Consider the following 19,269-nt stretch of genomic DNA (forward strand, 5'->3'; position numbering starts at 1 on the left):
TTTCAGTACAGTATAGTAGACATGTATATGTTTATTTTTGATAATCTGCATGGAGCACAACCACCTCAAGGCCACAATACATCAGCTGCACTGCCTGTTTCTCCCCTGTTGTTGTTTTTTTTGTTGTTGTTGTTTGTTTGTTTATTTGTTTGTTTGTTTTTCCTCCTTCTTCTCCGCATGCACTGTCACTATATAACTCAGGACTTAAGCACCTGCCCCCTCCCCCTTGCTTGTTTCCTTACTTTCCCCTTGACACACTTTGGTGTATCACGGCCCTCTCTGGCTCATATTAGGAAGTTTTTCCAATAAAGGCTGTTAGGCTAGTCTCCAGGGAGGGTGGGTGACGGTAAAAAGAAAAAGAAAGAAAAAAAAAAGAAAGAAAAAACAAAAAACAAAAAACAAAAAAAAACAAAAGGAGTGGAGTCCGCGAGGCTTCCACTCCACCGCCATGACACTTGCCCCTATATGCAATCTGTGAAGCAGTTTTTTTAATCCATTTTGAGATTAAACATAAGGTTTTGTTTTTGGTCACCTGCTCATTTCAGCTTGCCCAGTGACCCGCCTCCCATTCATCCTGGTTTTTCAGCGACTCAGCTTCAGTCATGTACACCTCATCAAAGCAGCTCAGTTCACCTGTTCCTGATTATTTACATCCAGTATACGGACACTCTTTGTCAGATTGTTCTTCGCCACTCATGCAAGACTCTCCAGTACTTTCTCACAGACTTATTTCCCCTTGCCAACCCTGCCTGCCTCTGTCCTGCTCAGCCTCAAGTGGCCGTTCAAACAACTGCAGTTTTTGGGAGTTCTGTGTCAGCTTCATTTTTCAACTCCAGAGGTTACAGCTTGATGCCAGTGCACAATGGAGAGGCAATGGTTTGAGTTACTTTGTTAAACAGAGCAGACCAGGTTACATCCCATGACAGTTGTAAAGTTCTAGAATAAAACTCTGACACAGAAAAGTAGCTTTTAGTCTCTTTAGTGAACTTATAAGTCTCCGTTACAATTGTTTACATTTCTGTTATCGCCACCATCTTGATTCTGATTACATCGCTGCTTCTGCAGTCTCCACCAAACAGTGAAACTAAAACGCCACCTTGTGGACTGAATAAAACAATGTCTGTTTTCAACCTAAGACACATCACATGTGGAACAACTATAACATCATAACATCACATGTTATAAATCATGAACATTACAACCCTCCTTTCTTTACTCTTTTTTTTCTTTGAAAACTGTCCACATTATTCAAAGTCAGTGAGGTATGATGGGGGTCCTCTATTCATCCTGACTGGGTATCTGCGCACAGGTGACTGTGACCCAGGAGGGTCAGGGGGGTCAGGGGCTAAGGGTTCTGGGGTTCGTTCAGGAAGGATTTCAGTCCAGTCCATGACATCTCGTCCACCAAACCACCTGACTGACAGGGGTGATTTTCATTTGCTGGTAGAGTCTTGAAGTGGGATGAGTTTCTGGTGATGACATGGTCGTTGTGTTTGGCTGTCACCATGGAACCTTTGATAGCAATGACCTTGTATGGGTCGGGGTTGTAGGCAGGGCATAGCTCCCCTTCTTTCTTTTGACAACACAGGACCATCCATGTCGCCCACTCTCAGAGCCAAAGGAGCAACATGGCACATCCAGTCAGCATTTTGTTTCATCCTGTTCTTTGCCAGGGCATCTGCCTGTCGTAGTGGCACATTAGTCGGAGACTGGAAGGGAAGAGGAGATCCAGGTAGCTTGATTTGAAGGGGCCTCCCAAACAGCACATCAGCAGGAGCTATTCCAGTCGAGCAGTGAGGCGTGGCATGGTAATTGCGGAGGAACGCGTACAGAGTCTGTTTCCATGGGCGGCCTTCAACATGTGCAGCACGTATAGCCTTTTCAAGGGTGCGCATAAAACGTTCAGCCTCTGCATTGGCCTGAGGCCAGAGTGGAGTTATCTTCCTATGTCTGAAGCCCAGGTATGTTGCGAAATCTGCAAATTCTGAGCTTTGGAAGGGTGGGCCATTATCTGTTTTGACCTCAAGCGGAATTCCCAGTGTCGAGAATATTTTATCAAGTTTAGGAACTGTGGCTCTGGCTGAGGTGGACTGCAGAAATTCTACCTCTGGATACCTGGAGTATTCATCAATGACCACCAAAAGGTAATCACCAGAGGGGAATGGACCACAGAAGTCTACACCAACTTTTTCCCATGGTGATGATGGCAGCTCAGACATGCGGAGAGGTTCTTGTGTGTGATTGGGCACAACGGCCTGACATGGGATGCAGCTAGCTATCATGGTTTCTACCTGTCTGTCAATGCCAGGGAACCAGACTTTCTCCCTGATCAGCTTTTTTGTTTTGACCAGCCGCTGGTGGCCTTCGTGTGCAAGTGATATTGCCCTGACTTGTAAAGAATTGCTGCTTTGCAGCTTTGGTTGCATTCTGAATTTCTGTTAGTGTCATTGCCTTAGGGACAGCATTTGCAGTAACAAAGTTCACATATTCTTCCACTTGTTGTTCGGTGTTTGAAACATCCTGAAAGACATGACACATGTGCGGGGTGGCGTGACATGTAGTCTGCTGGGTTGTCCTTGCCAGATTTGTATCGGACTGTGTAGTTCTAAGGCTGAAGACGTAGACTCCAGCATCTATACGAGCAGGCGGCTTGGATTTGGGGTTATTGAAAATCCATTTCAAAGGTTTTTGGTCACTGACAAGGGTAAATGGTGCCCCATAAAAATACATGTGAAAATGTTCACAGCCCCACACAATGGCGAGAGCCTCACGTTCTGTTTGTGAATATTTTTGCTCGATGGGGGACAAGGTTCTGCTTGCGTAGCTTATCACTCTGGCTGGTTCATGTGGGCCACTTCTCTGTGGCAACATGGCCCCAAGACCCACTGGACTTGCATCAACCACCAGTTCAGTTAGTTTATACGGGTCAAAGTAGGTCATGACAGCATGACTTGTTAGACTTTGTTTCATTTTATCAAGGGACTTCTGGTGTTCCTCTGTCCAAGTCCAGGAAACATTTTTTTTGGTAAGTTCCCTCAAAGGTTGAGTTATAGTGGCAAAATCTTTGATAAAGCGGGCACTGTAATTTGCCATGTCAAGAAGACTGCGGACCTCGCTGGCATTGGTTGGGGCAGCAGCATCATGCAGTGCCTGAACCTTCTAGGGATCAGGTGAGAAACCTCCATCTGAGAATGTGTAGCTGAAGAAGTCCAGAGTGGTTTGTGCGTAGGAGCATTTGGCCTGGTTGAGAGTTAGTTTCTTCTCCTTAAGTCGCTGAAATGTTGCCCTTAGAGCTTGATCATGGGCAGCCTTCGTTCTGCCAAACACCAAAATGTCATCACTCAGGTTGATGACTCCTGGGATACCATCCAGGGCTTGCTGAATGGCATTTTGAAATACCTCTGCTGCCGAGGAAACTCCAAAACTCAGTCTTTTGTAGCGTTGCAGTCCTACATGAGTGGAGAATGTTGTGATATATCGTGATGATGGTTCCAGTTCCAGCTGATGATACCCACAGTTTAAATCCAGTTTTGTGAAGAACCTGGCTCCATTGAGCGCTTGTATTATGTCATCTACTGTAGGTGTAAGATGTCTTTTTCATTCGATGGCTTGATTTGGTATCCTCATGTCCACACAAACATGCACTCCTTCTGGGTCTTTTGGCTTTGGAACAGGAACAATTGGAGAAACCCATGGAGTGGGCCCGTCCACTTTCTCGATGATGTCAAGTTCCTCTAAGCGTTGTAGTTCAGCTTCAGTTCGCTTCCTGACATGAAACGGTACTCTTCTGTGAGGTTGCGTGACTGGAGGAATGTCTTTCCTTATGTGCAGCTTGACTTGAACGCCCTTTAATTTTCCCACCCCATGAAAAGAGGTCAGCATACTCAGTGAGGAGATCACCTACTGCATTCACGTCTGTCTGGTTTGAGGTTGTCGTAGGCTGCACTGGCTGCTGTGGAGCTGTGTGGAGTGTGTTAGCAACTTTGATTAGTCCCAGTTGACTGGCAGTGTCATAGCCAAGTAAGCTGCCATTACTGCCTTGGAGTACTTGGAATGTTGCGTTTGTGAACCGTGATTTGGATTCCACCAGTGTCCACCAGTCAGCACACACATGCACAGCTACAGGCTCCGACAGTCTCCATCACAACAGCTTCCAAAGTTTTTTTTTTTTGTGTGTTCCAGTAAAATAAAATGAAATAAAATAAATAAAATATTGCCACAAATAAAATGTATTGCCACAAATAAAATGTATGCACATTAACTGTACATGTATGCATTTCTTCAGAGTAAGAGCAAAAAATAAAAATGCATATTCAGAAACCTTATTCCCTTTTACTAAACTACTACTTCAATATGAATGCAGTTCAAGTGACACAGAACTTTTGTGCACAACAATGAAATTATTACACATAATCAAATTATTGCACTAACAATACTATAACGCACCTATGAAAAGTAGCACAGGGGCAGTCAGCACACACATGCACAGCTACAGGCTCCGACAGTCTCCTGCAGCGAGTCAGAGGGCACGCAAATTAGGCGGATTTAACACAAAAAATGGCCGTCTTACGGACCAAAAACATCAACAAAGATTCAGAAATATGTCAACAAATGTATATTACTACGTTTCATACAGTTTAAGCCACAACAGATTAATATTATGCATGCTAACTCAGGAAGAGCACCAAAACACGTCTTACCATCACAACAGCTTCCAAAGTTTTGCCGGGAAGCTGTGTCTACGTCACTCGTGCATGTTTTGCATGGGCTGGTTGAACCGGTTGAAGAAGTCGTTAAGTTCGTTCGCCTTCTCTATTGTCCCCCCTATGACCCTGGTCTTTGTGTTATGGCCTGTGATGGTTTCCAAACCTTCCCAGACCTCCCTCATGTTGTTTTCTTTCAGCTTCTGCTCCACCTTTCTCCTGTAGCTGTCCTTTGCTTCCCTCACGCAGTGTTTCACCTCCTGCTGTGCTGCCGTCATCGCCTCCTTGTCTCTGCTCCTGAAGGCAGCCTTCTTCCTGTTGAGGACAGCTTTGACTTCCTGCGTTACCCATGGTTTGTTATTAGGGTAACAGCGGACAGTCCTGGTAGGGGAGACCACGTCTGCACAGAAGTTAAGGTAATCCGTCAGACAGTGTGTCAGCCCCTCTATGTCCTCACCGTGCGGGTTGATCAGCTCATCCCAGACTGTGGTGTTGTAGCAGTCTCTCAGGGCACCTTCCATTTCAGGGGACCACCTCCTGATGGAGTGAGTGGTTACCAGCTGCCTTTGGACCAGGGGGGTGTACTGTGGCTGTAGGTGGACCAGGTTGTGGTCAGACCTCCCTAGAGGGGGGGTGGGTGTGACTCTGTATGCATCCCTCACATTAACATACAGCAAGTCGATTGTCCTGTTGTTTTTTGTTGGACAGTCCACAACCTGGTGGAAAGCAGCCAAAGTAGAGTCCAAAGTTGCATGATTAAAATCCCCAGAAATGATCATAAATGCCTCAGGGTGCTGTGTCTGCAGCCTTGTTGTGACGGAGTGTATCTTCTCACATGCAGTGGCTGCGTCCGCTGTCGGAGGGATGTAAACACAGATGGTGATCACGTGACTAAGCTCCCTCGGCAGATAATATGGCCGCAGGCTAACGGCTAGTAGCTCGAGGTCCCAGCAACACAAGACCGTCTTTACGGAGATATGTCCTGGGTTATACCAGCGGTTGTTAATGTACATGATGAGTCCCCCACCTTTGCTTTTCCCGCACGCTTTAGTGTCTCTGTCAGCTCTCACAGCAGTGAATCCCAGCAGGTCCGCGTTAGCGTCCGGTACGAGGTGGGTTAGCCACGTCTCCGTAAAGATAAACAAGCTGCTCTCACAGTAAATCCGCCGGTTGTTCAGTGCGGACAGCTCGTCGATCTTGTTCGGCAGTGAGCTCGCATTCCCCATGATCACAGAGGGAATGGATGGTTTGTAGTGCCTCCGATTGTCCGATAGCCTAGCCTTCCGGGATGGGGTGTCGTATCCCGGCTTGTCTCTTTGTTTTCAGAGCCAGTAGTTCCTCTCTTGAATAAGTGAGAAAACTGGCTCCTGGTGGCGTTGGAAAGTTAAAAATATCCAGGGGATATGTATAAAACACACAATGTCTTCGTGAGAAGAGCAAAAAGGTAGCAAAGATAGGAAAAAAGAGCTAAAACTGGAGAGCTACTGGAGAGACAGCCGTCTCCCATAGCGCCAGACTGAATTTTTGAATTGTAGTGCAACCAGGATTAGACTTGAAATATATTCACTTCACTCTTTGGTGTCTCTCTATTAATGTTCTTTGTCATGTTACAGTTGAAAGATCTTAAAAATACAGTGTGTGCAGCATCTTGTTGTTTAATTTGTTCTACAAATAGGAGCCCTCAAAAGCAACCTTGTCATTGAGAGAAAAAGTTGAGTAAATGAAACATCACATTGTGTAGCCTACCTTTGTGGTACAGTAATACAGTTGAGCTCCTAACTAACATTAGAAAGTTGTAAATGTAGAATATTACAATATAACATGTACTATGTGGTATATCTTATTCTATTCTGTACGTGCATCAGGATGGAAATGGTCGCTCCATCTGCATCCTCTAATTTCATACATCTGATTGGACAGTGATGCACATCTCATCCAGTGTCATATGTGTAGATCTTGCACAACTAGCATCAATCAGTATAAGAGGGCTAGGGGCCTAAAAGGTCACTCTGACAATATTGGTATTAATAATGTTGGTCCCCTGCAGGGTTAGAACAGCACTAGGCAGAAAAGCATTCCTTCTTCCTGAAATGTCGTTCAGAGGGACCTGAAAATGTTGGAGCTGATAATGATGGGGAAATTTAAGTACATTAAAGTACATTTAAGTACAGTACAGAAGACTGAGAAAATGTTGCCCTCATTGTGATTGCTCCAAATTGTTCACTGAAATCATTACAGACAATTCTGTCTTTTTATGTATTATATCTGCATTTGTAATACATTTTAACTGGATATTTTGTTCACTCGTGTATTGTGTGACAGTTGTATTGTCTGACTGTACTGCTTGTGTTTATATTCTAAAGTCAAACACGTTGCCCACTTGGCCAGGTCCCTCTTGAAAAAGAGATTTTTAGTCTCAGTGAGACTTATACTTGGTTAAAAAAAAGTTATACAGTACGTATATATTTAGCAGAATCATCTAATGTCTAATAATGCCCTGTACAGTTACAGGGTTGCTTTGTGCACACCAGGTTGATGATAACCATTATATTGCACAGCTTGGACATGTTGGACACAGCATTTTGTTAATCTCATTCCTAATTATGTTTTCTTTTCACACTGTGTCAGTGAACTGACCCTGCCCCAGTCAAGTCTAAAAATTATCAAGAACATATTTTTTAAAGAGTCTTCTAAAGAGTTTAATCAGACTGTTACCTTAATTGCAGGTGCCAATTATAACTTCCCAGGTCTTCTTACTTCTCTGAGGGAGGACAGATATTGAATCTTGAGTAGCAGAACTAGCACAATGTAGAACAGTGAGCAGGGATATAAAAAGTAAATGGACCCAACACATATCTCACGGGAATGGGTGGTGGGTGGCAGCACATAGGAGTAGTACTGTAAGATACTGTTAGTTTGTTAGTTGTTAATTAATGCTATTCTTAAGTGTGTGTGTGTGTGTGTGTGTGTGTGTGTGTGTGTGTGCTCGCTCCACAACGTACATCATACCACCAGTGCATAAGTCAGTGCCCCACTCTGGACAACACAGTCAGCGACATTTGGACACTAGCAGATGTTATGAATGATTTTACGCCTGCATGTATGTGTTTGCAATTTATACACTGCATAATATAGGTTCATTAATGTAATAATCATGTGTCCTGTTTACCCATGGACCGCGGAACGCATCTGAACAAGGGGGGGCATAATTTCAAGTCACGCAGAGGGGGTGGGGGGGCATATGCATTGAAACAGACAATATTACTGATGTATTAAATAACGTTGTGGAGCACTTTTTTTATTCTGACGCCACACAGTCACATCTACAGTACACGCATGAACACGAACACATGCTTGCTCAGATTAACCCCTCTGATCCCACTCTAACATTCACACACAACAGGCCAAGCCTATTTACACATAAACGCACAGATGAAACTATAGCAAACAACAAAGTACATCCAGTCCACAACCACAACCAAAACTCATCTTGCTGCCTTGAATCTAAATCAACATCATATTCATTATCATCACAAGTCAGCACTCATATCAGACTGATGTGCAGAGCCGCACACACACACACACACACACACACACACACACACACACAACAACAAAACAAGCGCAGCTGCGCAGTTACTGAAAAGTAACCAGAACGCTGAATTTCTGACCATTACCGCCCGCAACCGCAATGTGTATGTCCACTCCCGCCCGCTCCCGCAAAACTCTGAGAATTTATGCCCGCACAATAATAGAGATGCATTGATTTTGTGTCTTCTCCCGTCCCGCAGGAGAAAACACGTCATTTTATAGGCTATTAATAAAGAGATTCATGGGGTTGTTTGTTTCGTTTCCCTGGCCTGCATGTCTTTTGACGCACTGGTCAGGAATAGCGCTCCTATTTCGTTGTTTTCATTTAGTTTTTAATGAAATAAAGGCTGTTTCATATTCTGTTCTCCTCCTCTGTATTTATTTATTTTTCTACCTTTATATAATCACGCAGTTAAGGCAAGCCCGGCGCCAGGATGAAGTTGCTGAGGGCGCGGTTAAAAATTACGAGGGCGCAAATTTTTATTATGCAACATAGGTTCACATAGTGAGTTATAAAGAGCGCGCAGACGTGCGTAATAGTCGTGCGTAATGACAGCTCGTCGCCGGTGAAACACAATAAACTGCACGTCTTCTTTCATGTTTGTCTCATGACAGATGGAGCTGACAGACAGACAGACAGACAGACAGACAGGTGGAGCAAGCGGCAAATTGGTATGAAAGCTGGTTCAGGGCATATTCGTCCATTTATGAATAAATATGGAGTGGAAATGCTCATGGATGTGCACCAAGTTCCTGTGTTGACATCCTGTCGCTAGGCTACATCTTCTTCTTCTTCTTCTTTTCTTCTTCTTCTACTGTTTAATGGGGACCCGGCGGGACCCAATCCCAATGCAGCCCTCTATGTCAGAGTACAAAAGTTACCCGGGCCATGGCCCCCCTGGCCCCCCCGGTTCCGTGGTCTATGTGTTTACCTGATGCCTGTGTGTGTGAATTGTTTTTCATTTGAGGAAGCAGCTTCATTGTCTTAGCCTTTTCCTCCACTTCACAGGACATTTCCCACTGCTGTCAGTGATGGAGAACGAGACATCGTCGCACCCTCCGTACATCCCTGTTTATCTCCTCCATGGTGACCCCTTCGCCTCGAGACTCTCAAGAGAGGCGGATATTGTTGCAGCCTTTTACATCTGTGTCATAGGTCAGTCTGATTGCAAAGATTGCTTTCTCTTCATCTCTTCATGTTTTATTGTATATCTTTTTACTGAAAGTCATGTCAAGTGCTCATGCAGTCAGGCTTAATACCACCATATGTTTTCAACAACATCTCACTGTGAGGCAGTAAGGAAGAGAACAGATGATAAAAGTCTGTGGCAGGCAATAAATGTTTGAAGTGACTCTTGTACATTCATTTTAGAAAATATGTACAATTTTAACCACTGAGAACCAGTTCAGTTCAATTTTTAAGTTTCGTTTGTCATGTTATGCATGCAGTCCTTGGCAAAGATACTGCCTCCATAAGCTGTGCCAATGGATGCGAATACGTTGTGAATGAGCATTAGATTAGATCATGTTGAGCAGGTTGGCACCTTGCATGGCAGGCTCATCCACCAGTGTATGAATGTTTATGTGAGTGGGTGAATGTGACATGTAGCATAAAGTGCTTTGAGTGGTCCAAAACTACATGACATACAGGAAGCTGTCTTTAAGGAGTGGGGTTGCTTAGGCTGACTGTAAAAGAAGCATACAATGGTTCCTAAAAAAATAAGAAACTTTGTAACACCTTGCAACACCATGTAAGTGTAATGTATGAGATGAAAAATAATACAGTGTGTTCTGTGGCACAAAATGTTCAGATGGAGACAATAAATAAACTACGTAAGCATAAAAAGTAAGAAAATTTGTGTTTGGTAGATTATTTCTTTGTTGTAACAATGCTTTTTGGCAATAAATCATACCATTGGAAAGCTTGTGTATTTCCCTTTTAAATTGTGCCACATTTGTAAGGAACATGCATTTGTGGGATGAGCAGCAGAGCTCAGTATGTGGGTTGCACCCATGAAAAATTTGCCAAATCCTCTCTGCCAATGCCAAACAGTTTTTTTTGCTGTTGCTATTGACTCTTGTTTTGAACTTCTGGTACCCACAGGTGCTGACAATTTGGAACAGACTGCACACAGCCACCTCCAGGATCATAGGGCTGCCAGGAGGCCTGTCATGACTGCCCTTCACTGTCAGGCCCGTTTGCGCTGGTGTCGGGAACACATGCACTGGAACCTGAACATTTGGAGGAACGACTCGGCGATGAGTCCAAATTCTGCCTACAGCAGTTGGATCATAGGGTCAAAGTGTGGAGAAGATGCAGAGAATGCTTTGCTGATTGCTGCACCTATAGAGTAACATCTTTTGGTGGAGGAAGTGTGATGGTGTGGGGCGGCATCTCCCCCACTGGAAAAATGAGGCTTGTCATCATTGGAGGCAATCTCAATGCAGAGAGATATCGAGATGAAATTCTGCAACCAGTGGCAATCCCATATCTCCACAGTCTGGGACCGAATGGGGAGTGGGGTTTATCAGAGACTACCTCCAGAATTTAGGAATGGAGAGGATGGAATGGCCTGCCAGCAGTCCTGACCTCACCCCCATTGAACACCTGTGGGATCAGCTTGGGCGTGCTGTTCGTGTCAGAGTGACCAACACAACCACATTGGTTGACTCGCGACAAATGCTGGTTGAAGAATGGGATGCCATCTCACAGCAGTGTGTGACCAGGCTGGTGACCAGCATGAGGAGAAGGTGCCAGGCTGTTGTGGCTGTGTATGGTTCTTCCACATGCTACTGAGGCTCCTGTTTGTTAAATGAATGAATTGTTAAATTGCCAATATGTCTTGTTTCTTCAGACTTCAATCATCCAATCCACCAAACAACCCCAAACAAGAGTAAATAGCAACAGCAAAAAAAGCTGTTTGGCATTGGTAGAGGAGATTTGGCAAATTTTTCATGGGCGCAACCCACATACTCAGCTCTGCTGCTCACAAATGCATGTTCCTTACAAATGTGGCACCATTTAAAAGGAAAATAAACAGGCTTTCCAATGGTATAGGATTTATTGCCAAGAAGCATTGTTACAACAAAGAAATAATCTACCGAACACAAATGTCTTTACTTTTTGTGCTTAGTTTAGATAAAGGCTACATGAGTGTAAGTATATTTAAGAGATATTAAGAATAATAAGCAAAATATATGAGTAGAGAAAGTTGAGAGCAAGTCAACTATATTTAATCTCAAGGGAAAAAAATGTTTTTGTGCAGAAATTACTAATTAGGGGTCCAGGTAGCACACTCATTGCTGGAGTTCTGTTGTTTTCTTTCTTTCTTTCTTTCTTTCTTTTTCTTCTAAATGACACTCACTGACTGACTATCTGAAATATGGTTTAAGTACTATTCGGACGGGATTAGTTTTACATGGGCATGTGGGGTAAGTCACTTTACCACAGGACGTTGGTAATATTAATGGCCAATTCGCACGGGATAAGAAATATCATCTACCACAAGTGGGAGGGGTAAATCCATTCATGCACCGCCATCCCCTCCTGTCGAAATATTTTCGAATTAATTTAGTAGAGTTTGAATAATATTCGAATTTATTATTATTATTATTATTATTATTTTTTCTACAAAAAAAAAAAAAAAAAAAAATAAGATGCTTATTGCTGACGTGAACGTGACACTTGGATGAAAACACCCGTTCTGACCTCACTGAAGTGCCAGGTATGACCAACTTCTGCCTCGCTATCTGAGCAATGTTTGGATACTTGCAAGAGTGGGTCCTGGTCGGCTCGTAGTGGTGTCTCATTCTGGTAACATTTCATCTCTTCTTCAAAAAGGGTAGGAAGGGACGCAGCAGGTGCAACACTCTCCCTATATGTCTCCCCAAACAGGTCACACATCGTAGACAGCGCAGTGGGTGGTGTTGGCGCAGTGGGCTCCTCCGTCGGCGCCTCTCCCTCCGTCGGCGCCTCTCCCTCTGTCGCTGCGTCCCTCTCTGGCCCGGCTTGTGCGTGAGCCATCTCCGCCTGAACGGGATTCGCCGTGATATACAACATTATTGATAGTATTCATTAATTATTAATGATATTCGAATTATCAAATTTAGGTTCGAACTTATAAAAAATATATATATTCGAATATATTTCGAACTTAAATTTTTTTTCAGGATAATCTACAGGAATTGCTTATCTAAATCTATCAAGGAAATTTCAACAAGTCAAACTGTTTTTAAGTTGTACATTTTTAAAGATTTGTCATTAAACAAGTACTCATAAATCAAAAAATGGCTTAAGCTCTTGTAACCAAAGTTGGTGCACATGTGCAGATGCTTTGTCTGAGCCTCACTGAGCAGTCTTGGGATATTCTGCCAATAGAGGGTGCCACAAATGCGAAAAGATTATATCTCATAATCAGCTTCAGGGATTCGTAGTTCAGTTTTCACCATTCAGTGTTGTGACTGAGTTGACACATATACCCCATCTCTCTCCCCACTTTCCTGTCACTCTCCAGGCAAAAAGCCCTAAAAATAATCTTTGAAGAAAAAAAAAAAATCTGTGATCCACAATGACCTGCTGAGTAGTTTAAGTAATAAGGTTGTTGTCTTTGAATGCAAAGTTTTCAAACCCTGTTTGTGCAGTCCTGAAGGTAGTCTGAATCTTTGCATTTTCCAAGATAATTGTAGTTACACTTTTCACATAATAGGACTATTTGTGTATTAATAGACTTGGGATGCATTCCAGATCATTAACAAAATAAAAAATCTAATACATATGTAGTCATGTGAAGGTCATAACCAAATGTTTCTGACAGTAGATTCATATATGCCAGGTTAATGTGGCCACTGTCAATTTATGAAATTCCAATATCCATTGTGGAGAGAATTGAAAGGTCAGTTAGCTCCTATATTAGGAAGTGGTCGGGCACTCCTAGGTGTCTTAAGTAGTGTTGCATTGTATGGAAAAGGGATACTTCAGCTGCCAGTATCTAGTTTAAAAGAGGAATTTAAATGTACCAAGGTCAGAACAGAGCTGTTGTTATCTGGGAGTAATCAATCAATCAATCAATCAATTTTATTTATAAAGCCCAATATCACAAATCACAATTTGCCTCACAGGGCTTTACAGCATACGACATCCCTCTGTCCTTATGACCCTCACAGCGGATAAGGAAAAACTCCCCAAAAAAACCCTTTAACAGGGAAAAAAAAACGGTAGAAACCTCAGGAAGAGCAACTGAGGAGGGATCCCTCTTCCAGGACGGACAGACGTGCAATAGATGTCGTACAGAACAGATCAGCATAACAAATTGACATGGTAGTTAGGAGTGTGGTTCCAAATCCAACCAAGGGGAGGAAATGGAAGCCAAGATTGGCAGTTCAGGAGGTAGAGGCAGCTCTTAGGCATGCAGAGATTGTAGGTAATGTTCAGTTTGGCTGTGGAGGCCTGGGACTTGGCTCAGGCAAACCAGTATGGAATAAAGCAGGTCCCAAAGATAAAAGCAAGCTGGTTGTGGAACAGATACGTAGACAGCAGGAGATAATAAGGAGTGCAAAGGTAGTGGCCCAGGCTAAGCAGGGACAGTGGTTGAATTGGGAAAGTGAAGAGAAGAAGCATAGTTGGAGGGACATGTGGAATATGGAGGAGAATTGTATTAGATTCCTGGTAGGGGCTACATACGATGTTTTACCAACCCCTCAGAACCTAAAACTGTGGGTAAATGGGGACCCATCATGCCCATTGTGTTTAGGTACTGCAACCTTAAAGCATATTTTGTTTGTGAGGGGGAGAAATACAGAAGTGATAAGTTAGTAAGGAGGCAAGGGTGTGGCCGCCTCAAAGGTGCTTGTAATTGGGAAATGCAAGTAGATTTAGGGGGAATGCTTGCTGTTCCCCAGGAAATAGTTTGTACCAATCAGAGGCCGGACATAGTATTGTGGTCAGTGAGTCGACAGATAGTTTGTTTCATTGAGCTGACAGTTCCTTGGGAAGACTTGGTGGAAGAAACCTATGAAAGAAAAAAGCTTAGGTATGTAGACTTAGGAAGGAAGCTGGGCAGCGAGGGTGGAAAACTTGGATTTGTCCAGTGGAAGTGGGGTGTAGGGGATTCAAAGCAAGATCAGTTGTCTCACTCCTGGGGGAACTCGGAGTGCGGGGACAGAGTGTGAGGAAGACAGTGAAGGAAATGTCAGATGAAACAGCTAGATCTAGTCAGTGGATTTGGATGAGGAGGAATAATATTAGTTAGGGGCCAGCAGGGGGACTTACTAGGCAGGGTACATAACTCCTTGAGATCAGGTGGAGAGATCCACCAATCAGTCCTGTCAGGAGAAAATCCAGGAAGAGGAATGTTTTTTAAGTGTGGGAGTGGCCTATTTGAATCCCTTTTGTTTGAGACCATGCGGCAAGGTGAGTGTGTTTGCTGATTCTGTGAGTTAATCTTTTCTATCTCCCTTAACTTTAGTTTATATTGGAGTTATGATATGTAGCGTGTGAAATAGGGTACGGTGAATGTGCTAGGAAAGGTAGTATCGGCACGGTAACTACCTGGAGCTCGCATAAACCGAACCTGGGTTTGTTGAAGGTGGCAGTGCTGTTTGGGCTGAGAAAGCCATGTGTAATGTAAGGTAAAGGAGGTTGTTGGGTCGGTGTGGGAAGGAGTGAGAGTTGGCATTAGGGGAGTGTCTCTGGGATGCCAGAGATCACTGTCTAGCCTCCTGGAGGTGTCGTGGGACCAACTAGACGAAACACTGGTGAAAGGAGGTTCCTACCTGATGACCCCAAAGATGTGTTAGTTATCATTGCTTATTGGTCTGTATAGTTAAGCCTTGCCATAAAAGCTTCTCATAGGGCTTAGGAGGTAATTCACTGAGTGCTGATCTGTTATCTAGAGCACAAATTTCTTGTGTTAATTTGAATGAATGTCAACAGAGTATTAGCATATAGTGATGACCAGCAACAATAATGTTAAAGAATATCAAGAGTTTTGTTTCTTGTCAATTTAAAAAGAAACAAACATTCAAATTCTTGCAATCTGCTTGGACCCGATTAATGCTGCTTGTGGCTTTAATATCTACTCCTCAGTTACTTAATTCATGCACACTGATTAACACATGTTAGATAATCTTTAACATAGAATATTGAAGTCAAAGATGGCATCATGTTAATAGGAAAACGGGGGTGTCGGTGGCTTAGTGGATAGAGCAGGCCCCCCATGTACAAGGCTGTTGCCGCAGCGGCCCGGGTTCTACACCAGCCTGTGGCCCCTTGCTGCATGTCATTCCCTCTCTCTCTACTCCCTTCGTGCTTGGCTTTCCTATCAATTAAAGGCAAAAATGTCCCCAAAAATATCTTAAAAAAAAAAAAAAGGAAAACAGGCATAATCCAGCGCATATTGACATTTTTCCATCTAATATCTAAATAAAACTGAATTATATTCCTTTAGGATAGATTGTCCTTCATCTGACATCTTACTGTTTATGTTGGAATGCATTACCAGTTAGTTGTACAGCTATACAGTGGTAAGTTTGCAGCTAACTGATAGCAGCTCGACTCACCAGCACTTCAGAAACTGTGTTCAATGTAGTGTCACAACTGTAGTAAAAAGTGTATTCATTTTAGCTTTTATTATTTATACAGAGATACCTGGACATAAAGTTGAACAGCAAATATCATTTAATGTCATTTTCCATAAATTTGTCCAACCAAATGTTACATGCAGGACTTTTCCTGCCTTTCCATAAAAAAGAGCAAATTTCAAGTTTGTTTATTGTACAGTAAAAAGATTCGCATAAAAAGACGGGCAGACATTTGAAGAGGTACAAAAAGCGGACTCCGGGACTCCGGGACTCTGGGTTTTTTTTGGACCTAATTGTATTGCGGAGTTTTGCACAACGGCGACCGGATCTTTGCTCTCAAACCACAAAAAAATGTGATGGCACAACAGTCTCCTTCAGTACATTATTCTATGCTTTCTTTTGATTTTCACATTGGCTAGTCATCCTGTTTAATTTGTCTTCTGATTAAATTGGAAGCCTCTGCAAGTAATTGGTTGCTGGCAGACACTCTGTGCTGCAATAAAATGGTTAATCAGCAGTGCCGTGCACTGTAGAGCCAATGTGCTGCTGGTTGTGCCGGCCTGAATAGAATATAATGTCTATAGCCTTACTGTTGTGTATACAGCCTTTATAGACTGAGCTGAGTAGTGATGTGCGGGTCGACCCGTAACCCGTGGGACCCGCAAATGGACCTGCGGGTCGGGCAGCAGTGATCGTCTGTTAAATCGGTCTGTAAATGATATTTTGACATTATTGGCTATTACTGTCATGGCATCTGAAGGTACTGATGCATTGAGTGGGTGACAGTCAGCGGCTGTTTTCAAAACACACTTGTGTCACGCACTCCAAAAGAAACTTGTTGAAACTTTAAACAATAATTTATTGTACAAAACGGGGGAAACAAATGTTGACAAAANGATTTTTATTGATAACCTACATTTACCAACAACAAAAAGACTACATTTAGCACCAAAAAAATATGTAAAAAAAAAAAAGTAAATAAAAAAACGAATATCGAATACCAAATTTTCATCACGAATACCTACCCATAGAAACGAATATTCGAATATCCGAATATTTGGGTACAGCCCTAGAGGATTTCATGACCAAAACCAACAGATTTAAGTGCAACAGACAGAAGTTCGATTGCCAAAGCAAATAAGGGGCACCCCTGGCGAGATCCTCTACCTGGTGTGAATTACTGGGACTTTATTACATTAGTACTTAGGGAAACCTTAAATAAAATATATAAAAGTATTATCCAGGATATAATTTTGGAATCAATTCAAAACCTCTTAAGGATCTCAAATAAAGGGGGGACAAGAGAATGAATGAGAGGTCAAGTAACAATGGAGCGTGATCTGATGTAACTATAGTTCAATCAGGAGAGACACATTTTTTGGTTAGGAAAGAAAATATTTAATTACAAATGCACATGAGAATGAAATGTGAAAATGTGAAAAGTCTTTGGCGATTAGACCCCTTTGAGATGGAGAGCTATGAGGAGGGTGATGGATCCGTATCCAATTAGGGAACCCCCCCCGGGGTCTAGACGCTGGTGGTGGTAGAGGAGGTGAGAAGAGATGAGGATTGAAGGATGGGTGCTGATGATCGTGGCTAATTACGATAGGACAGCTAGAAGAGTGCATGCCCGGTGGCAGCTGATTGGAGGAAGCAGTGGGAGTGAGAGAGGGAGAATTGTGAATGAATAAGCACAGAAAGGTCTTCCTGATTGAACTTGCGCTGAGCTTCACTTGAATATTCTGTGCTATTGGCAGCAAAGAGAAAATAGTTATCCATAAAAAAAGTAATTCTGTGAGTAAAGGGAGAACATTTTCTTCTTATTGGATTCATAAACAATGAGATTGTTTTTGGCCATTCTGGAAAAGGGACTGCAAGACTTATAATAATGGATCTATTGCACAGTTTAGAGAGTTGAGGTGAGGTAAAAATGAAATCACCTTTCCAGTGAATGCTTCATCATACCAGTTGGGTGGAGATTGACAAGAACAACAGCAGCATTAGTGAGGGAACCTGAAACTATCACAAAACAGCCTTGCAGGTCAGCTATGACATTAGTTGGGCTAAACTATACTTTTTATGTATTTAAAAAGCTTTACCCCTTGATGTGCAACAAAAATTGGAGCGGAAGGTTCAGCCAACCTTCCTTTAACCTATGGTGATCCTTGGTTTTCAGACAAAATGTCCTGGGTTTTGAGGTGTTTTAGGTGGAAAAAAAATCTATCTCTCTTGACTGGGCCATTGATCCCTTTCACATTCCAAGAGACATACCTCAGACATGCTCCTCAGCTTTCTGTTACATTAGCCATAGCCAAACATTATATGACGAGATAATATAGAGCCTTTTTGAAAGGAGAAAGGGAAAGGGGGAAAAATGAGACAAAAACAGACCTGTAGGACCATACACTCATTTTCCCCAAGAACAAAACTCTCAGTACAGAGAGCTAAGAAACACATCAAACATTCCTAAGCTCATCCTAAGACCTAGAACTAGCAGTAGGATCACATAAACCATCTCACTCTCACAGAGACCAGCACCTCACCCACACTAACATCTGGACTACAAAAAAGTAGTCTTTGACAAGTATGTCTAAATAAAAATGTTACAGTAGTAACATCAAAGAATAAGAAATTGCAATGCAACTGCTGACTGTCAAACATATTCATACCTCATACTGATTCCACACCAGGTTATTAAGTGCATACAAACTTACAGAGATGTTAAAGACATTTGCTTTTCAGGTTCACTTTTACTGTCCATTTATGTTTACACATTGGCTTTTGTGAGTTTGGGTCCCTTTAACAAGATCAGCATCTACTAGCCGGTGGTATCAAAGTGCTGGTTGTTGAAGTCCTTTGCAGTGAGTCAAAGTAGTAGGTGTCATTTTGAATGAGACCTGGAGATCAGTTTTCACTCACCAAGGCTCCAGTTTTAGTGAGGCAGTTGTTAAATGATGTCAATTGTTGTCCCAGGGAGTCAACTGACTAGAGCCTCCAGGCCTTTCTTTTTGATTGGGTCAGCGCTGCTCCTGTTGTCGGCTGATGCGGTGAAGGCCATGGTAGCTGTCTTAGCCAAGATGCTTGAAGGTCAGCTTGTTGTTGTCGACTGTTTCTGCTTTAAGTTGTTAGAATCAGAAGATTCAGAATCAGAATCAGAATTCCTTTATTGTCATTGTCATAGATGTTACAACAAGTGTAATTATGCTGTAACACTCCTTTATGGAAGTACAAAATGTGAATTGGTCGAAAAGTTGCTGACAATTTATTAGATTTAGAAGGTGTAGAAAAGTTAACCTGGAGCCCCCAGTTGCATGTCTGCTCATTGCCTCATCAAACTGTAAATTCTTTTAATGACCTCATTCTACTGAGGCTTTGGTATGACAGGCAAAGGGAGGGA

The 19,269-nt window shown here is 42.7% G+C and overlaps 1 protein-coding gene across 3 annotated transcripts in view; it reads left to right on the top strand.

The window, feature by feature from the left end:
- Positions 1-19,269, top strand: part of opn5 (opsin 5) — a 168,665-nt gene that overhangs the window by 92,168 nt on the left and 57,228 nt on the right. For 2 of the 3 annotated variants that reach the window (XM_050058873.1, XM_050058874.1), the window contains one exon: positions 9,304-9,450. The exons of the other annotated variant lie outside the window; for it this stretch is intronic. In XM_050058873.1, the coding sequence (XP_049914830.1) occupies positions 9,327-9,450 (124 nt within the window). In that variant the 5' untranslated portion in view covers positions 9,304-9,326. The remainder of the gene's footprint in view (positions 1-9,303; positions 9,451-19,269) is intronic. 3 annotated transcript variants of the gene reach the window in all.

The sequence above is a fragment of the Epinephelus moara genome, chromosome 12, assembly GCF_006386435.1.
Source record: "Epinephelus moara isolate mb chromosome 12, YSFRI_EMoa_1.0, whole genome shotgun sequence".
Classification (NCBI taxonomy): Eukaryota; Metazoa; Chordata; class Actinopteri; order Perciformes; family Serranidae; genus Epinephelus; species Epinephelus moara.